At 45.7% G+C, this 12817-nt stretch overlaps 1 protein-coding gene across 2 annotated transcripts in view; it reads right to left on the bottom strand.

The window, feature by feature from the left end:
- Positions 1–12817, bottom strand: part of Nt5dc3 (5'-nucleotidase domain containing 3) — a 49076-nt gene that overhangs the window by 30637 nt on the left and 5622 nt on the right. For both annotated transcript variants that reach the window (XM_076919876.1, XM_076919875.1), the window contains exon 2: positions 826–1010. In XM_076919876.1, the coding sequence (XP_076775991.1) occupies positions 826–1010 (185 nt within the window). The remainder of the gene's footprint in view (positions 1–825; positions 1011–12817) is intronic.

The raw sequence follows: 12817 nt of genomic DNA, 5'->3' as shown, positions 1-12817 counted from the left end.
AAAGAGGGAGACTGGGAAGCTGGCTCTGGCCCGGGGCAGTTCCCAGCACCTACATCCAGTGGTTCCAACTACCTATAACTCCAGCTCCGAAGGATCTAGGGCCCTCTTCTGGTCTCCATGGACAACCACTCAGGTGTACAGAGACACACAGATACACATAAATCGCTTTTTAAAAAAACCTCACTTGCTAGCTGGTGGAGAACAGACTATAGGGCATAAACAGAAGCGTGGGCGCAAAGAGAAGGCGCCTGGTGTACTCAGACATGACAACTGCTCACTCCAGGCCACAGAACTCAACACTCCTTGGAAGAAGTGTTTAATCAGAGCAAGAGAAAACTCTGCAGCTGCATGACTGCCTCTATCAACATTCCTGATGTAATTAGCATTATCATGATTCTTTTTATCAAAGTGACTATTAGATGCAATGAGATTTCAAGTTTCCAATCTAGTGGTTTTTCAGTGATTCTACCTTCTACTTATAATAGCTCCAGACCAATCAGAGACCCTGTCTCAGGGAAAGTAGACAACATTACTGAGGATAACACCCAAGGTTGTTCTCTGATTCTCCACCTGTACACACACTTGTACACATCCATGTACTTGCACACACATGAACAGTCATGCACACACATACACACAACTAGGTTCTAGGTAAAAGTCACTTGGAAAATTGGAATGGACCCCAAAGTGCTTCTTCACCCTGCAGCCACTCACTGTGGGGCTCCTGTACAAGGAAGGGTCTGGGCATGAATGCGCAGGGCTGTCTACTCTTCGGACACCAAAGGGGTCAAAGGCAAGAGGACAGGAAGGTTGCTGCGGCCTTACCCTGTGCTCGTTGATGAGAAGGTCCCGGGCAGCATTGAAGATAAGTGTGTGGAGGTGCTTGGAATAGAACACCAGGGTGTAATCGTAATCAAAGCCATATATCTCGATGTCCGACAGGCTCATCTCATTGTTCGAGAAAATGGCATCTGGGTTCAGCAAGTTGTTCATGATGGATGGAACCAATTCTAGGAGCAAAGAAAAGACTCTGTTATCTCCTGGGATATATAGGGGTTGGGTGGCTTCTAAACAAAGGGAGTGGTTTGTACATCTATGTGATGTCCAGAACAGGCAGATCCAAGGCTGGGGATGCAGCTTAACTGTAAAGCACTTGAGAGGAGGGAAGGAGGAAGAGGAGAGGAAGAGAGGAAGAGGGGAGGAAGAGAGGAAGAGGGGAGGAAGAAAGGAGGAGGAAAAAGGTCACATCGTAGGGACAGAAAGGAGACTGTGCCAGACGGGTGAGGAGGTGACCGTCACTGGGTCTAGAATTTCTTTCCAAGTAGTAGAAATATTCTCAGTTTGATTGTGGTGACGGCCACAGCAGAGCGCATCTCATGAACACACCAATCCATGTGTGGGGCTCCTGGAGTCCTCATGTGTGTTCAGAGGAATCCCCGTCACATCACTGAGACTGTCACTGAGAAAGGGCATGTGCTGTGGTGTCTCGGGAGATCAACATTTTAAATATATCTTGGTTATAGATTTTATAAGTATACATCATGAAATTGAAATATACCTCGCTAACCAGAAAGAGACAGAGAGAGAGAGGAAACACCCTAACATTCAATGTAGTAGCTACCAATGTTCTCCATATATATCCTATAAGGCTGACCTTACTGTACACACAGGCCTGGGTGGTAGTCTCCATAGTTCACATTCAACCACAAACTCACATTACCTGAGACTCTGAGAACATGACCTCATGCTACTATGTAAGACTCCGCTATGTGTATTACATAAGTGTACCATAACCAACCTGACATTTGACTCATTTAACTTCTTCCAACTTAATAATAACACATTTGTGGTGAACAGATCACTTCTTTCAGCTGCCTTATTACAGGTGGGATCACCCCACCCACCATCAGGGTCCACCAGACACAAAAGCAGTCTGTGTTGCTTTCTGCGGCAGGTCTCTCCGCCTGAGGGACAGCTATTACATCACTTTTCTTCTTTCTTAAGGGATTCCAAAAATTCCTTCTACAGTCTCCATGAATTCACATGGACCCTTACCACAATCCAAGCTGTAAGGCAAGGGGGGGGGGGGGCTGAGGCTCGGCGGCAGAGTGCGGGCTCAGCATGCACTCAGCCATCTGACCCCCAGCTCTGAAAACATCCCGCAGGATGAAATAGAGGGTGCTAGTGGTTTTAGCTCTGCACTGTGTTGGAATACTTTCCTATATTTATCTCCATAAAAAATAATTCATCTTTAGCCATGGACTTTTAACAAGACTAAATCCAGAAAGTAGAATGGCAGGCAATAGTGCCATACCCCCATGTCCACACCTGCCTCTGCTCTCACCACATCCAGACACCATAAAAACTGTCAGAACACCACAGACTCTGAAGACAGCATCCCTACAGCCATGTTGGTAGCTTCCATAGAACACAATAGATAATGTGTGACTGCAGGTGTGCTGTGGTGTGTGTGTGTGTGTGTGTGTGTGTGCGCGCGTGCACGGGTGTGGTTTGGTGGTGTGTGTATGCCCAGCACCGCCCCCAATCAATCAAATGTGAAATTGTATTTTTAAAAACAAAAACCTAACTAAATAAAACCAAGTCTGCCCATTTATCATTTCTTTTTGACTATGAACACAGTATCCACCAAGGAGCTATCTGAGAGACATGCCAACCTTATCAGACATGTGACCAGACCCCCACCAGGGCAGAGTCCCAACCATAGCCCTTGGGAAACCCAGCAAAAGTTAGAAAAACCTCACAGACCTGCAATCAGTAGCAGATGGTTACCCCTGAGGTGTCTTCCCAAATACCTCAAATTAAAATCCCACTTATACCCCACACAGTTCTGGGCCAGTGCTGGTGAAGGCATGAGAGAGAACAATTCTGCTCACACTGACATTTCTACAAAACTCCCCAACAAATGACACATTTTCATTAGTGTTCTTCATTATTGCCTTGGGTTTCAGGGTGAAGGTGGTGGTGGGTGCTTCTCTGTCTCATGACAAGTAGCATAGCTCTGAGGGCAGTAAGTAGACTAATGTGAAGAAAACTCGAGGCAGACAGCTCACGAGAACTCACTCCAGGTGGGGAGAAGCCAGCACTGCCCAGTCCTCGGGATCTGATACCAAAGATCCCTGTTGTGTGACAGGGCCGCTGTAGGTGATGCTATTTCCTGAGTATGACAGATTCACCCAGATGACGTAGGTAAGGCAGGATGGCTTATGGCGTGCCCCAAAAGCTCCCCTTTCACAAATGACCTTCGTGTGGGTCGCTCCAACCGCCTGCTTTAGTTTAGGCTTATATTTAGAAAAGGCACTGGCAAGAAAGCCCTCTGCCTTCTCACGGCCTGAGTTGGTGTCCTGCAGCCCTGCAGAAAGAGGCCGTGCATGAGAAATGCCCCACATGTCAGCAAGATAAAGTCACCCAAGGCTCTCAGGTCTGGTCATCAACGGGCTGCCTATCACACGAGGGTCACCACCTCCACACCTGGCTGTGTCATATGCTGTCTTCAACACAGGCACAGGGGGAAGCATCAGAAGCCTGAAGGGACCTCAGCTCTCTCTAATGTGATGTCATGAACAGACTGCCTCTCCCAGTCACCCACGGAGCTAACTGCAGAGGTAGACACGGGAGTGGGTGTAATGGAGCAAGTGAGTTCCTTTTGCGCACAACAGAGACAGCAAGAGGTACAAGGGGTGAAGGGAAGAGGAGCTCTGAGTGAACCAGTGAGATGGAAGCTGTGTGTCCCCCCCACCCCCCGTAGATAATATGGGGTGCTAGGTGGCTTCTGGTTCTCTATCTGCTAATCCCACAAAGCACTGGGCAATGTACCAGTATATAATAAATAATCCCAGCACCTGCCCTGCTCGTAATGTCATCCACTCGTCCATGGTGACACACTCACCACATCCTCCCCCTCCTCTTTCTTACTGTTACATTTACCTAACAGTGCTCCTGTGGAGGTTAGAGAAAGACCCGTGGAAGTTGGTTCTCTTCTTCTACCAATCGGGTCCCCAGGCTCAGCAGCATACACACCTTTACCCACCGAGCCATCTCACCAACCCTAATTTATATGCTCGGAACGCTTCTATACCGCTTTTCTCGGCAGCTGTACATTCTTCTGATTTGCTTTTTTAAGATCCCCCTCAGAATATCATTCATTGACTCAATTCTATCTTTACTGCCAACAGGAAAAGAAAATGAAGAAGGCAAAATTCAGGTTAAGTCCGGTATCCTCCCTCTATTCAAGCTACATTCCCTCCATCAAAGTACATGAAGATCTGAGCTTGACAAGTACAGCTTCAGCCAATCTTGCTTGTTCCGCTTCCTATTCAGAAATGCTAACTCTCCATTAATAAAAACCCTCCAGTTGGGCATGGATATCACTGTCAGTCAAGCAAACATGGGGAGAGAGCCAAGTAGAAATCCATGGCCTGGGTTCTGTCAAGGGCTTTCCTCACATATTCAAAGGCAAGGTGACTGTCATTCAGTTATTGGGCAAGCAGCCTAGAGAGTCATAAAGGTTGACAAAGTGGGTACTAGGGAGACGTGTCAGTAAAGTACCTGCCACTCAAGCAGGAAGACTGACCCCCCAGAACACAAGTGAAAAGCTGGGTGCAGGCGTCATGGGTGTTTGAAATCCCAGTGCCATGTGCAAAGAGAGGGGTAGATGCCTGAAATCCCAGACTAATCTACCTCAACCGATGTGTCTCAGGCTCAGTGAGAGATCCTGTCTCAAAATTTAAGGCTGTTGACCTCTGACCTCTACATGCAAGTACACACATACATGTCTCGAGCACCCACACAAACATGTATGTGTAACAGGAGTAAGCGAGAGAGCAAGAGGGGGAGAGAGAGAAACGAGCAGGAGCAAGTCCATTCCTTCCTCTTGCCATTATTCCAGAAACCAGCTGGAAAGGGCGTTTGACAACAGGGTCCCACACTGCCAGGGACAAACACTGAGTGGACTCCAGCTCTTTGTGCTCAGCCAGGGTGGTTTCGCCATCTCAGACCTGTGCCTGAATAGTTGGCCTCTCTTTCCAAGCACAGGGACTAGGGGTGGGGTGAGGGAGGATGGCTAATCTCCTCCCCTTTCCCCTCCCATTCCTAGTTCTGGCCAGCTTTGCTCAACAGTTCCTGAGCAAACACAAGTAGCACCCATCACTTTGAAGGCCGCACATATATGACAGAGAAGCCTCAAGATAGAGAAGCTGGGAAGGCTAAGCCACCCCATGGGTGTGGGCTGACCTTGCCATAAATGAAAACTGAACTTTGAGTAGAGCCATCTGTAAGAACAGCTGACCAGGACCTCCCATTCCTCCAGTGCCAGCTCTGTGAGGAACGTGTCTCACTAAGCGTGTCCCCTGAGGCCTCAGTACGATTCCCTTTCTGACTCCAGGAGACACATGCATAGCCAGCCCAACACAGTGAGGAGTCTCGAGCAGGCACAGGATAGCCCCCGGCCTATCGGTCCTGCCAGGTGCACACTTCTGGTTCCATTTGGTAATTTCAAGGAAGAACCAATTTTTTTTTCTTCCAACTTTGGGCCTAGAGAAGATATTTCTGGAGGAGCAAGGGATCCTTATCCTTACCAAGAAGCTAGAAAGAGCAAGGTCAGAAGCAGGAGGAACCACCCAGGGACATCTCCTCCATGCCAGGACCACACTGTGCTTAGAGCAAGCACTACCTCTGACATTCCAATAACACCAGCCCATAAAATTTCTTCTCTCGCCAGGCGGTGGTGGCGCACGCCTTTAATCCCAGCACTTGGGAGGCAGAGGCAGGTGGATTTCTGAGTTCAAGGCCAGCCTGGTCTACAGAGTGAGTTCCAGGACAGCCAGGACTACACAGAGAAACCCTGTCTCGAAAAACCAAAAAAAAAAAAAAAAAGTCTTCTCTCCATTCATTTTATTTCTGTGGTGCCAGGAATCCAACCTGCCCAGGGCTTTGTGCCCCCTGGCAAGCACTGTAACTCAGCTTCTTTTAAAAAACACCCTTTTTTCCCCTGCACTTTAAGTCACCTTAAGGTTTTAATGGCTTTTCAAGGATATTTCAGCTGCCCCAAAGTCTTTCTGCCTGAAATTCTAAATTTTTGCTCTGCATTAAAGGTATTCCCCAACCTCTTAAAAACTATCCTTCCATACCTATTTCAACAGGACATGCGGTCTGCAGTCTGTGCCTCTACTACACACAGTTAAGTCTATGTCACAGTCCGTCTTTCCATGTGTGCTCGAGGAAGGTTTTCTCACACAGAATGTTGCAAAGCATACACCACATAAAACAGAGTTTTAAAAAAATTTTTTTAAATATTAAGAGACATAAAAATTTATGAATAGAACATAACTTTCCAAATAACAAATTTTTAAAAATCCAAAGAATATGTTGAAAAGGAAAGTATTGGCAGATTTACAAAGTAGGGGCATATTAGACAAAAAAAAAAAAATTCAAAAACAGAAGTATCCTTCATCAGTGTTAAAGTCTATTAAAAAAAAAAAAAAAGAAAGAAATAAAAGAAATAAAATAGCCAAATAACAAATGTTCAACCACCCTGAGTGTTTAAAAAAAAAAAAAAAAGTAAACAAAACCATTTGGACACCACACACAGCTCACTGCTGATTTCACACACATGGTTACATGGTTTTCTATGGGAAGCAGGTGATCCTTGGCAAAGAAATAAAATAAGACGCCATTTTATCCTGTCTGCGTCTAGGGATTTTTTGTTGCTAGTGCTGTCTGCTTTTGGAAAGGATGCAGTGAAAAACTGGGGCAGGGGGCTAGGGCTAGGGGCTGGGGGCTGGAGCTGGGGCAGGGCCGGTGCTGGGGCCTAGCACCTTCCTCCAGGAGGTTTCAGAACAGTACCCAGCATTTTGCAAACTTTCTGGAAGGTAGCTGGCCATCAGCACCAAAAGGATCAAGTGAGTCTTTGACCCACTCTCTCACCTTCCAGGATATCTATGCTAGAGAAATATATTCAGATACGGATAAAGACGTCTACACAAAGATATTATTATAGTGCTTTTAGTAGAGGCAGGTGGATTTCTGAGTTCAAGGCCGGCCTGGTCTACAGAGTGAGTTCCAGGACAGCCAGGGCTACACAGAAAAACCCTGTCTCAAAAAACAAACAAACAAACAAAAATTATAGTGCTTTTAGTAAAGCAAAAACTGGGAGACATGCTCATGTAAGACATCTGAGCTCAGCAACCCAAAGCATATTATTAATAAGACATTACCAATAGGGGAGCTGGCACATGCTGGGCAACTCTCAAGACCAACTTGACAGAAGCCACAATCCCAGAAACATTATGATGACATTCTCCTGACGTAAAGTTATGATTTAACTTTATTTATGAATAAGTTTATATAAATTATTTAGTTATGCCAGGCATGGTACTGCATGTTTGTAATTCCAGCACTGGGGAGGCTCAGGCAGAAGGTTCAAGAGTTCCAGACTAGCCTGGACTATATGAGAAAGCCTGTCTCAAAATGTCAAGGGCTGAGAATATAACACTGGGTAGAGTGTTTGCCTAGCATTAAGGGGTGACCTCAGGTTTGATCTCAGCACCACAAATAAAGCAAAATTATTTAGCTATATACTTTTTTGGTCATATGCTAGATTTAAGCTCTTTTCTAGGGGAGGCAGAAAAAGAGTAAATTCAAAAAGCCTTGTAGAAGAAACAGGACCTTTTTCCTAGTGCATTCAGCAGTTACAAAAAGCAGACAGAGCCTCTTATTTTCCCAATACACCAGCCAGCTCTCTGTGGATCTCCACAGTGCTCAAAAGACCAAGTTCTTAGCAGGCAGTAATCACATGCATTCACACGTGCTTCCGCACAGATAAAACAGCCACAGACTAAGCTTAGTTCAGGGCTCTAGCAACTATGCCCAATCTACAGAGGGGGACAGAGAAATGACATAAGATTACTAATTTAGGTCACATATTTTATGGTATGTAATATAGACTGGCTTGAATGTAAGTGTTCCCAGTTTACTTTAAATGTAAGTATTTAAATACATAGTCCCCAAGGGGTGGCACTGGCTGAAGAGGTTTAGATGTGGCCTTGCTGGAGAAAGCATGTAGCTGGAGGTGGCTTTGAGCTTTAAAAGCTTCACGCCACCTCCAGTTCACTCTCTCTACTTGGTGCTTGTGGCTCCTGCCACCAAGCCACAGCCATGCCTTCCCTTTAGAACAGATTCTTACCACTATAAACCAAAACAAACTCTTTTCTCTTTAAGTTGCCTTGGTCATGGAATTTTATCACAGTAACAGAAACGTAATTAACGCACAATATATTTCTAAGATTTTATTTTTTTAATTTTTTGAGACATGGAGGTCTCTCCGTGTAGCCATGACTGAACTGGAACTAACTGTGTAGATCAGGCTAGTCTCAAACTCACAGAGATCCACCTGCCTCTGCCTCCAAAGTGCTGAGTTTAAAGGTGTGACCCACTATGATGGTTTGTATATGTTTGGCCCAGGGAGTAGCAGTATTAGGAAATGTAACCTTGTTGGAGTAGGTGTGGCCCTGTTGGGCTTAAGACCCTCATCCTAGCTGCCTGGAAGCCAGTCTTCCACTAACAGCCTTCAAACGGAGATGTAGAACTCTCAGCTCCTCCTGCACCATGCCTGTTTGAATGCTGCCCTGTTCTCATCTTGATGACAATGGACTGAACAGAGGTTCATGAACCTATAATCCAGCCCCAAATAAATGTTGTCCTTATAAGATTTGCCTTGATCATGGTATCTGATCACAGCAGTAAAACCCTAACTAAGACACCTACCAAGCCTGGCCCAAAATATATTTCTATATTCCTAAGTCGACAAAAGATTTAAGATACAGATGTTCCTTTGCTTACAGAATTAACACCCTACAGCCCATAGTAAGTTTAAAATATTATAGTTGAAAATGCATTTGGCCAGTCAGAAGAGTGGCTCATTGGTAAGACACATGCAAAACCACTTGGAAGGTTTATAAGGTTTGAATCAATCCCCAACACTGAGGGCTGGGAGCATTTAATAGATTTTTACCTACAGGAAGCCATAACTCAACCCAGCCTCCACCCCATTGTAGCCTGAAAACACTTGGGTTAGATTCCAACTAGAAAGATTACAACCCAACATAGCGCACTGTAGAGGATGGCTGTGTAGCCCAAACTCACGGCTGTAGATGGATTGTTCCTCTCCCCATCCCTTCCTGAGCATCTCAGCCCTTCAAGAAATGACACTTTGACAGGACCAAAGCATTCACCCTCCAGCTTCTTCCAGGACACTGCCCAGCAGCTGCAGTTGCCCACTGGAGGCAAGACAGACTCATGGTCCTTCCCACTTCTTGGTCTGGGTACTACCAGCCTCAAGACAAGCGAAACAGGCCAGAAGCCTTTCTTTACCTTTGCTTTGATTTCATAGCTTTACTGACGTACAAATTGTGTGCAAGGAGCTGCATATCCAGCATGGAAGTCCAAAAAAATCAGAGAGCCCTCCTCCCAACCCTGCAGCTCTCCTTCCCTCTGCCCCTGCTGTTCTAGGATCAGATTCCTATGCTCATCTCTGGAACTTTCTATAAATGAGGTCATCCGAAAAGGCGTGTTTTTTATAATCTGGTTTTCCTACTTGCAGACCTAACAGGATGTTTAGCATCTACAGGCCTATTTGTCAGCACAGTACAGGGAATGCAGCAAGAGTTATTACTTAGAAAGAAGAGTTATTAGTTAGAAAGCCCAGGTTGTCAGTGGGTGGGGGAAATCAGCCAGCATGTATAATGCTGGCAGGGGACCCAAAGGGCTGGCTCTTCCAGGGGGACAGACAATGCAGGCGCCGTTTATATGGCTTCTATTAATCTAAAGAGAAACTTTCGCCTTTCCAGGAGGATTCTGTATCATCTCCAGCAATCTATGACAAACAGAATTACTCATCTAAAAAGAAATTGCTAATGCACATGACATTTATACTACTCCCACTGAAAGTTAAAATTGTACCTCATTACTCCGTAATATCTGTGATTCCCACTGCTCCACAGAAGCCCATCACACTTCCTCAGGTTCCGGAAATAAAAGCACACACAACTGCACTGAGATGAGATTAAATATAGTAATGGTTTGATGACAACCTAACCTTAAGGTAAGTCATTTAATAGAAAAATAAAGCTAACTGCTCAAGAGAAAAGCACATTTAGCTTCAAGGGGCAAAGTTTCTTAGAAGAGAACAGAGCCAAAGATGAAACACCCTTGCCCCAGGATACTGAGACAGAAAAGGAAGGAACATCACTGCCTTTCCATAGCCACACACCTGGGAACCTCACAGTCAGCGTCTCAATAACACAGGAATTCCTGTGGACCCAAATTCTGAGGACCCAAAAGAAGGGCAGGAGGTTTTCAGCTAGCAAACCATTGAGTGTGGGCAAAAGCCAAGCACACAGTAGGTTCTTTGTAAACTTCTGTCCATTGTTTTTCTTTCTCAGTCACTTCAGAGTCTTTTCCCCTCAGTGGTCTCTTGCAGGGGATCTTTGATGAGGAGACAGAGACAAGTCTCCACAATGTCACCTTCAACCATCTGAAGAGTTCCCCAGATCTTTCAGAAACCTCAATTTAGGTCAAACAGGGACTTGTGGCTTCAACGCAGAAAAGAATTTCAGTGGTAGCCAGAGCTTGAGTTTTATTGGAGGTATTTTAATACAGACTTGTACACCTCCACTCCAGTGGCTCTCAAGTTACTTCTTAAAAGGTCCCCACAAAGATGGGAGAGAGCACAGACTGCACAGCAAACAAACAGTGACCATCCTTGGCTGCCCGGGTGGCCCTACTGTAATTGCAAGGTCCTTGTACGTGGAAATGGAAGCCAGGCAGGACCAGGGAATGTCCAGGGAATGAGGAGGTGTAAAGAGACTTCAATCAGCTTTTACCAATTTTGAAAATGGAAGGGGGTACAAAGAACACCAGAAGTTTCTAGAAGCTAAAAGGGCAAAGATGCATTCTTCCCCTGAGCCAGAAAAGGGGAATGCAGCCTTGCCAGCAGCTTGGCCTCAGCCCAGGGATCTGTTCCAGACCTGTGGGAGTGCAAATGTATGCCCTGTAAAGAGCAGGCTATGACTGAGGACGAGAGCCAAACAGGGAGGCCACCTGCTGCCCTCGCTCTCTTCACTCTCATGTATGGTGGCATTTCCCAGAGGCTTCATGACATCTGTACTACAAGTGACTGAATGCAGGATCAACCGGAGAGCCCAGGTTTTACATCAATATCTGATCAATTCACTTAGCATGAAACACTTCCTCAAAACCACGATAAACCACAAAGCCAGGCCAGAGAGACAACTCAGCAGGTAAAGGCTATTGTTGCCTAAGTCTGACAACGTGAGTTCAACCACCCAGAACCCACATAAAGGCAGGAGAGAACCAGCTCCCAAAGGTCATCCTTTGACCTCCACACAATAAATATAAAGTCTTTTTTAAAAAAAAAAAAAGTCACCTAAAGTGAAGGACTAACTCACTAACTAGGAAGTTTTCCTATAAAGCCCGGTCTCAACCAGCTATCCTCCCCCGACCCCCTCTGTACTAGCTGTACCATACCATGCAGTTGTTGACTTAATAAAATAAGACCACGGTCTTCCAGGCACCAGCTGGTGTGCAGAAGATACACTGAAGGAAACAGCTCTTTAACCAACCAACATAAGCTTTTAACATGTGGGAAATTATAAAGCTGTCAGAAAGGTTTTTTTTTTCTCCTCCTTTCCCTTCTCTCCAACATATATGGTCAGTTCAGAAAGGACAGTGTGATTTCACTGACCATGCGTGAGCACAGAAGGACTGCAGCCAGCATTGACCTCTGAAAGCATCTTATCTTACCAGCCGCTTACCCGAAGAGAGCCAGGCAATTCCCTCCACTGGGAAGCAGGCAGAGTGCATGACTCCCTGCAGCCAGGACCAAGAGAAATGACCATATGCCAAACTGTCACAGGGATGACATCTGAATGTCATCGTCTTTTTAAAGCAGCTATATACACAAACAGAGAATTAGAATAGCTTTGTGATTCGGCCATTCAAAAGTTAGTAGCCTTAAAGGCAAGCAGATGTCAAGTGGGACTATAAACAAAGGGTCCCAAGGCTGCCAGCCAACCTGCCACAGGGAAAGGTTGAAAGTTACAATTAGGATGTTTGTCCAAGTCCTTCCCCATCACTACTATGATGTCTACGACCAGAGAACTATCAACAATATCCACCTGAACAAAGGACCATTTCTAAAGAAAGGACTGTGCTACTCGTAAGATGCCAAGACAGGTACAAACACAATAGAAAAAAACCCACATCCTACCATCCAGCTAAGAAATAAAAGCTCTCGTCATCCAGTGCTCTCCAGTCTCACCCCTACCTGACACCTCCCCCACGGTGACTTACCATTCCTGAGTTACTCCAGACTTCTGCCTCCAGGCAGACTGTAATCTACAGCATTACTGTATCCAACATCACCTTTAATTAGTATCTATCTGTAATCTGAACCCAACACTTAGGGTGCTAGGGCAGGATCATGAGTTTGAAGCCAGCCTGTGGTATGGAAAAAAACGACACAACAACTCAACCTGTACCAAGAAGCCTGTCTGGATAGATACACACCTCTCTTTCCCTCCCTCCCTACCTTCTCCTCTCCCTCCCTCTCTCTCTTCCTCCATACCTCCCTCGCGTGCGTGCATGCGTGCGTGCGTGCGTGTGTCTGCTGTGTCTCAACTGAACTCACTGATACAGTTCCTCTAGCTAGCTAGCTTGTTTCCAACACATGGGTTTGAGGGGATCCTGTTCTCCTGCTTACATGACAACCTGCCACAGGGAA

The sequence above is a fragment of the Arvicanthis niloticus genome, chromosome 22 (assembly GCF_011762505.2).
Source record: "Arvicanthis niloticus isolate mArvNil1 chromosome 22, mArvNil1.pat.X, whole genome shotgun sequence".
NCBI lineage: Eukaryota > Metazoa > Chordata > Mammalia > Rodentia > Muridae > Arvicanthis > Arvicanthis niloticus.
This window is presented reverse-complemented; position numbering and strand designations above follow the sequence as displayed.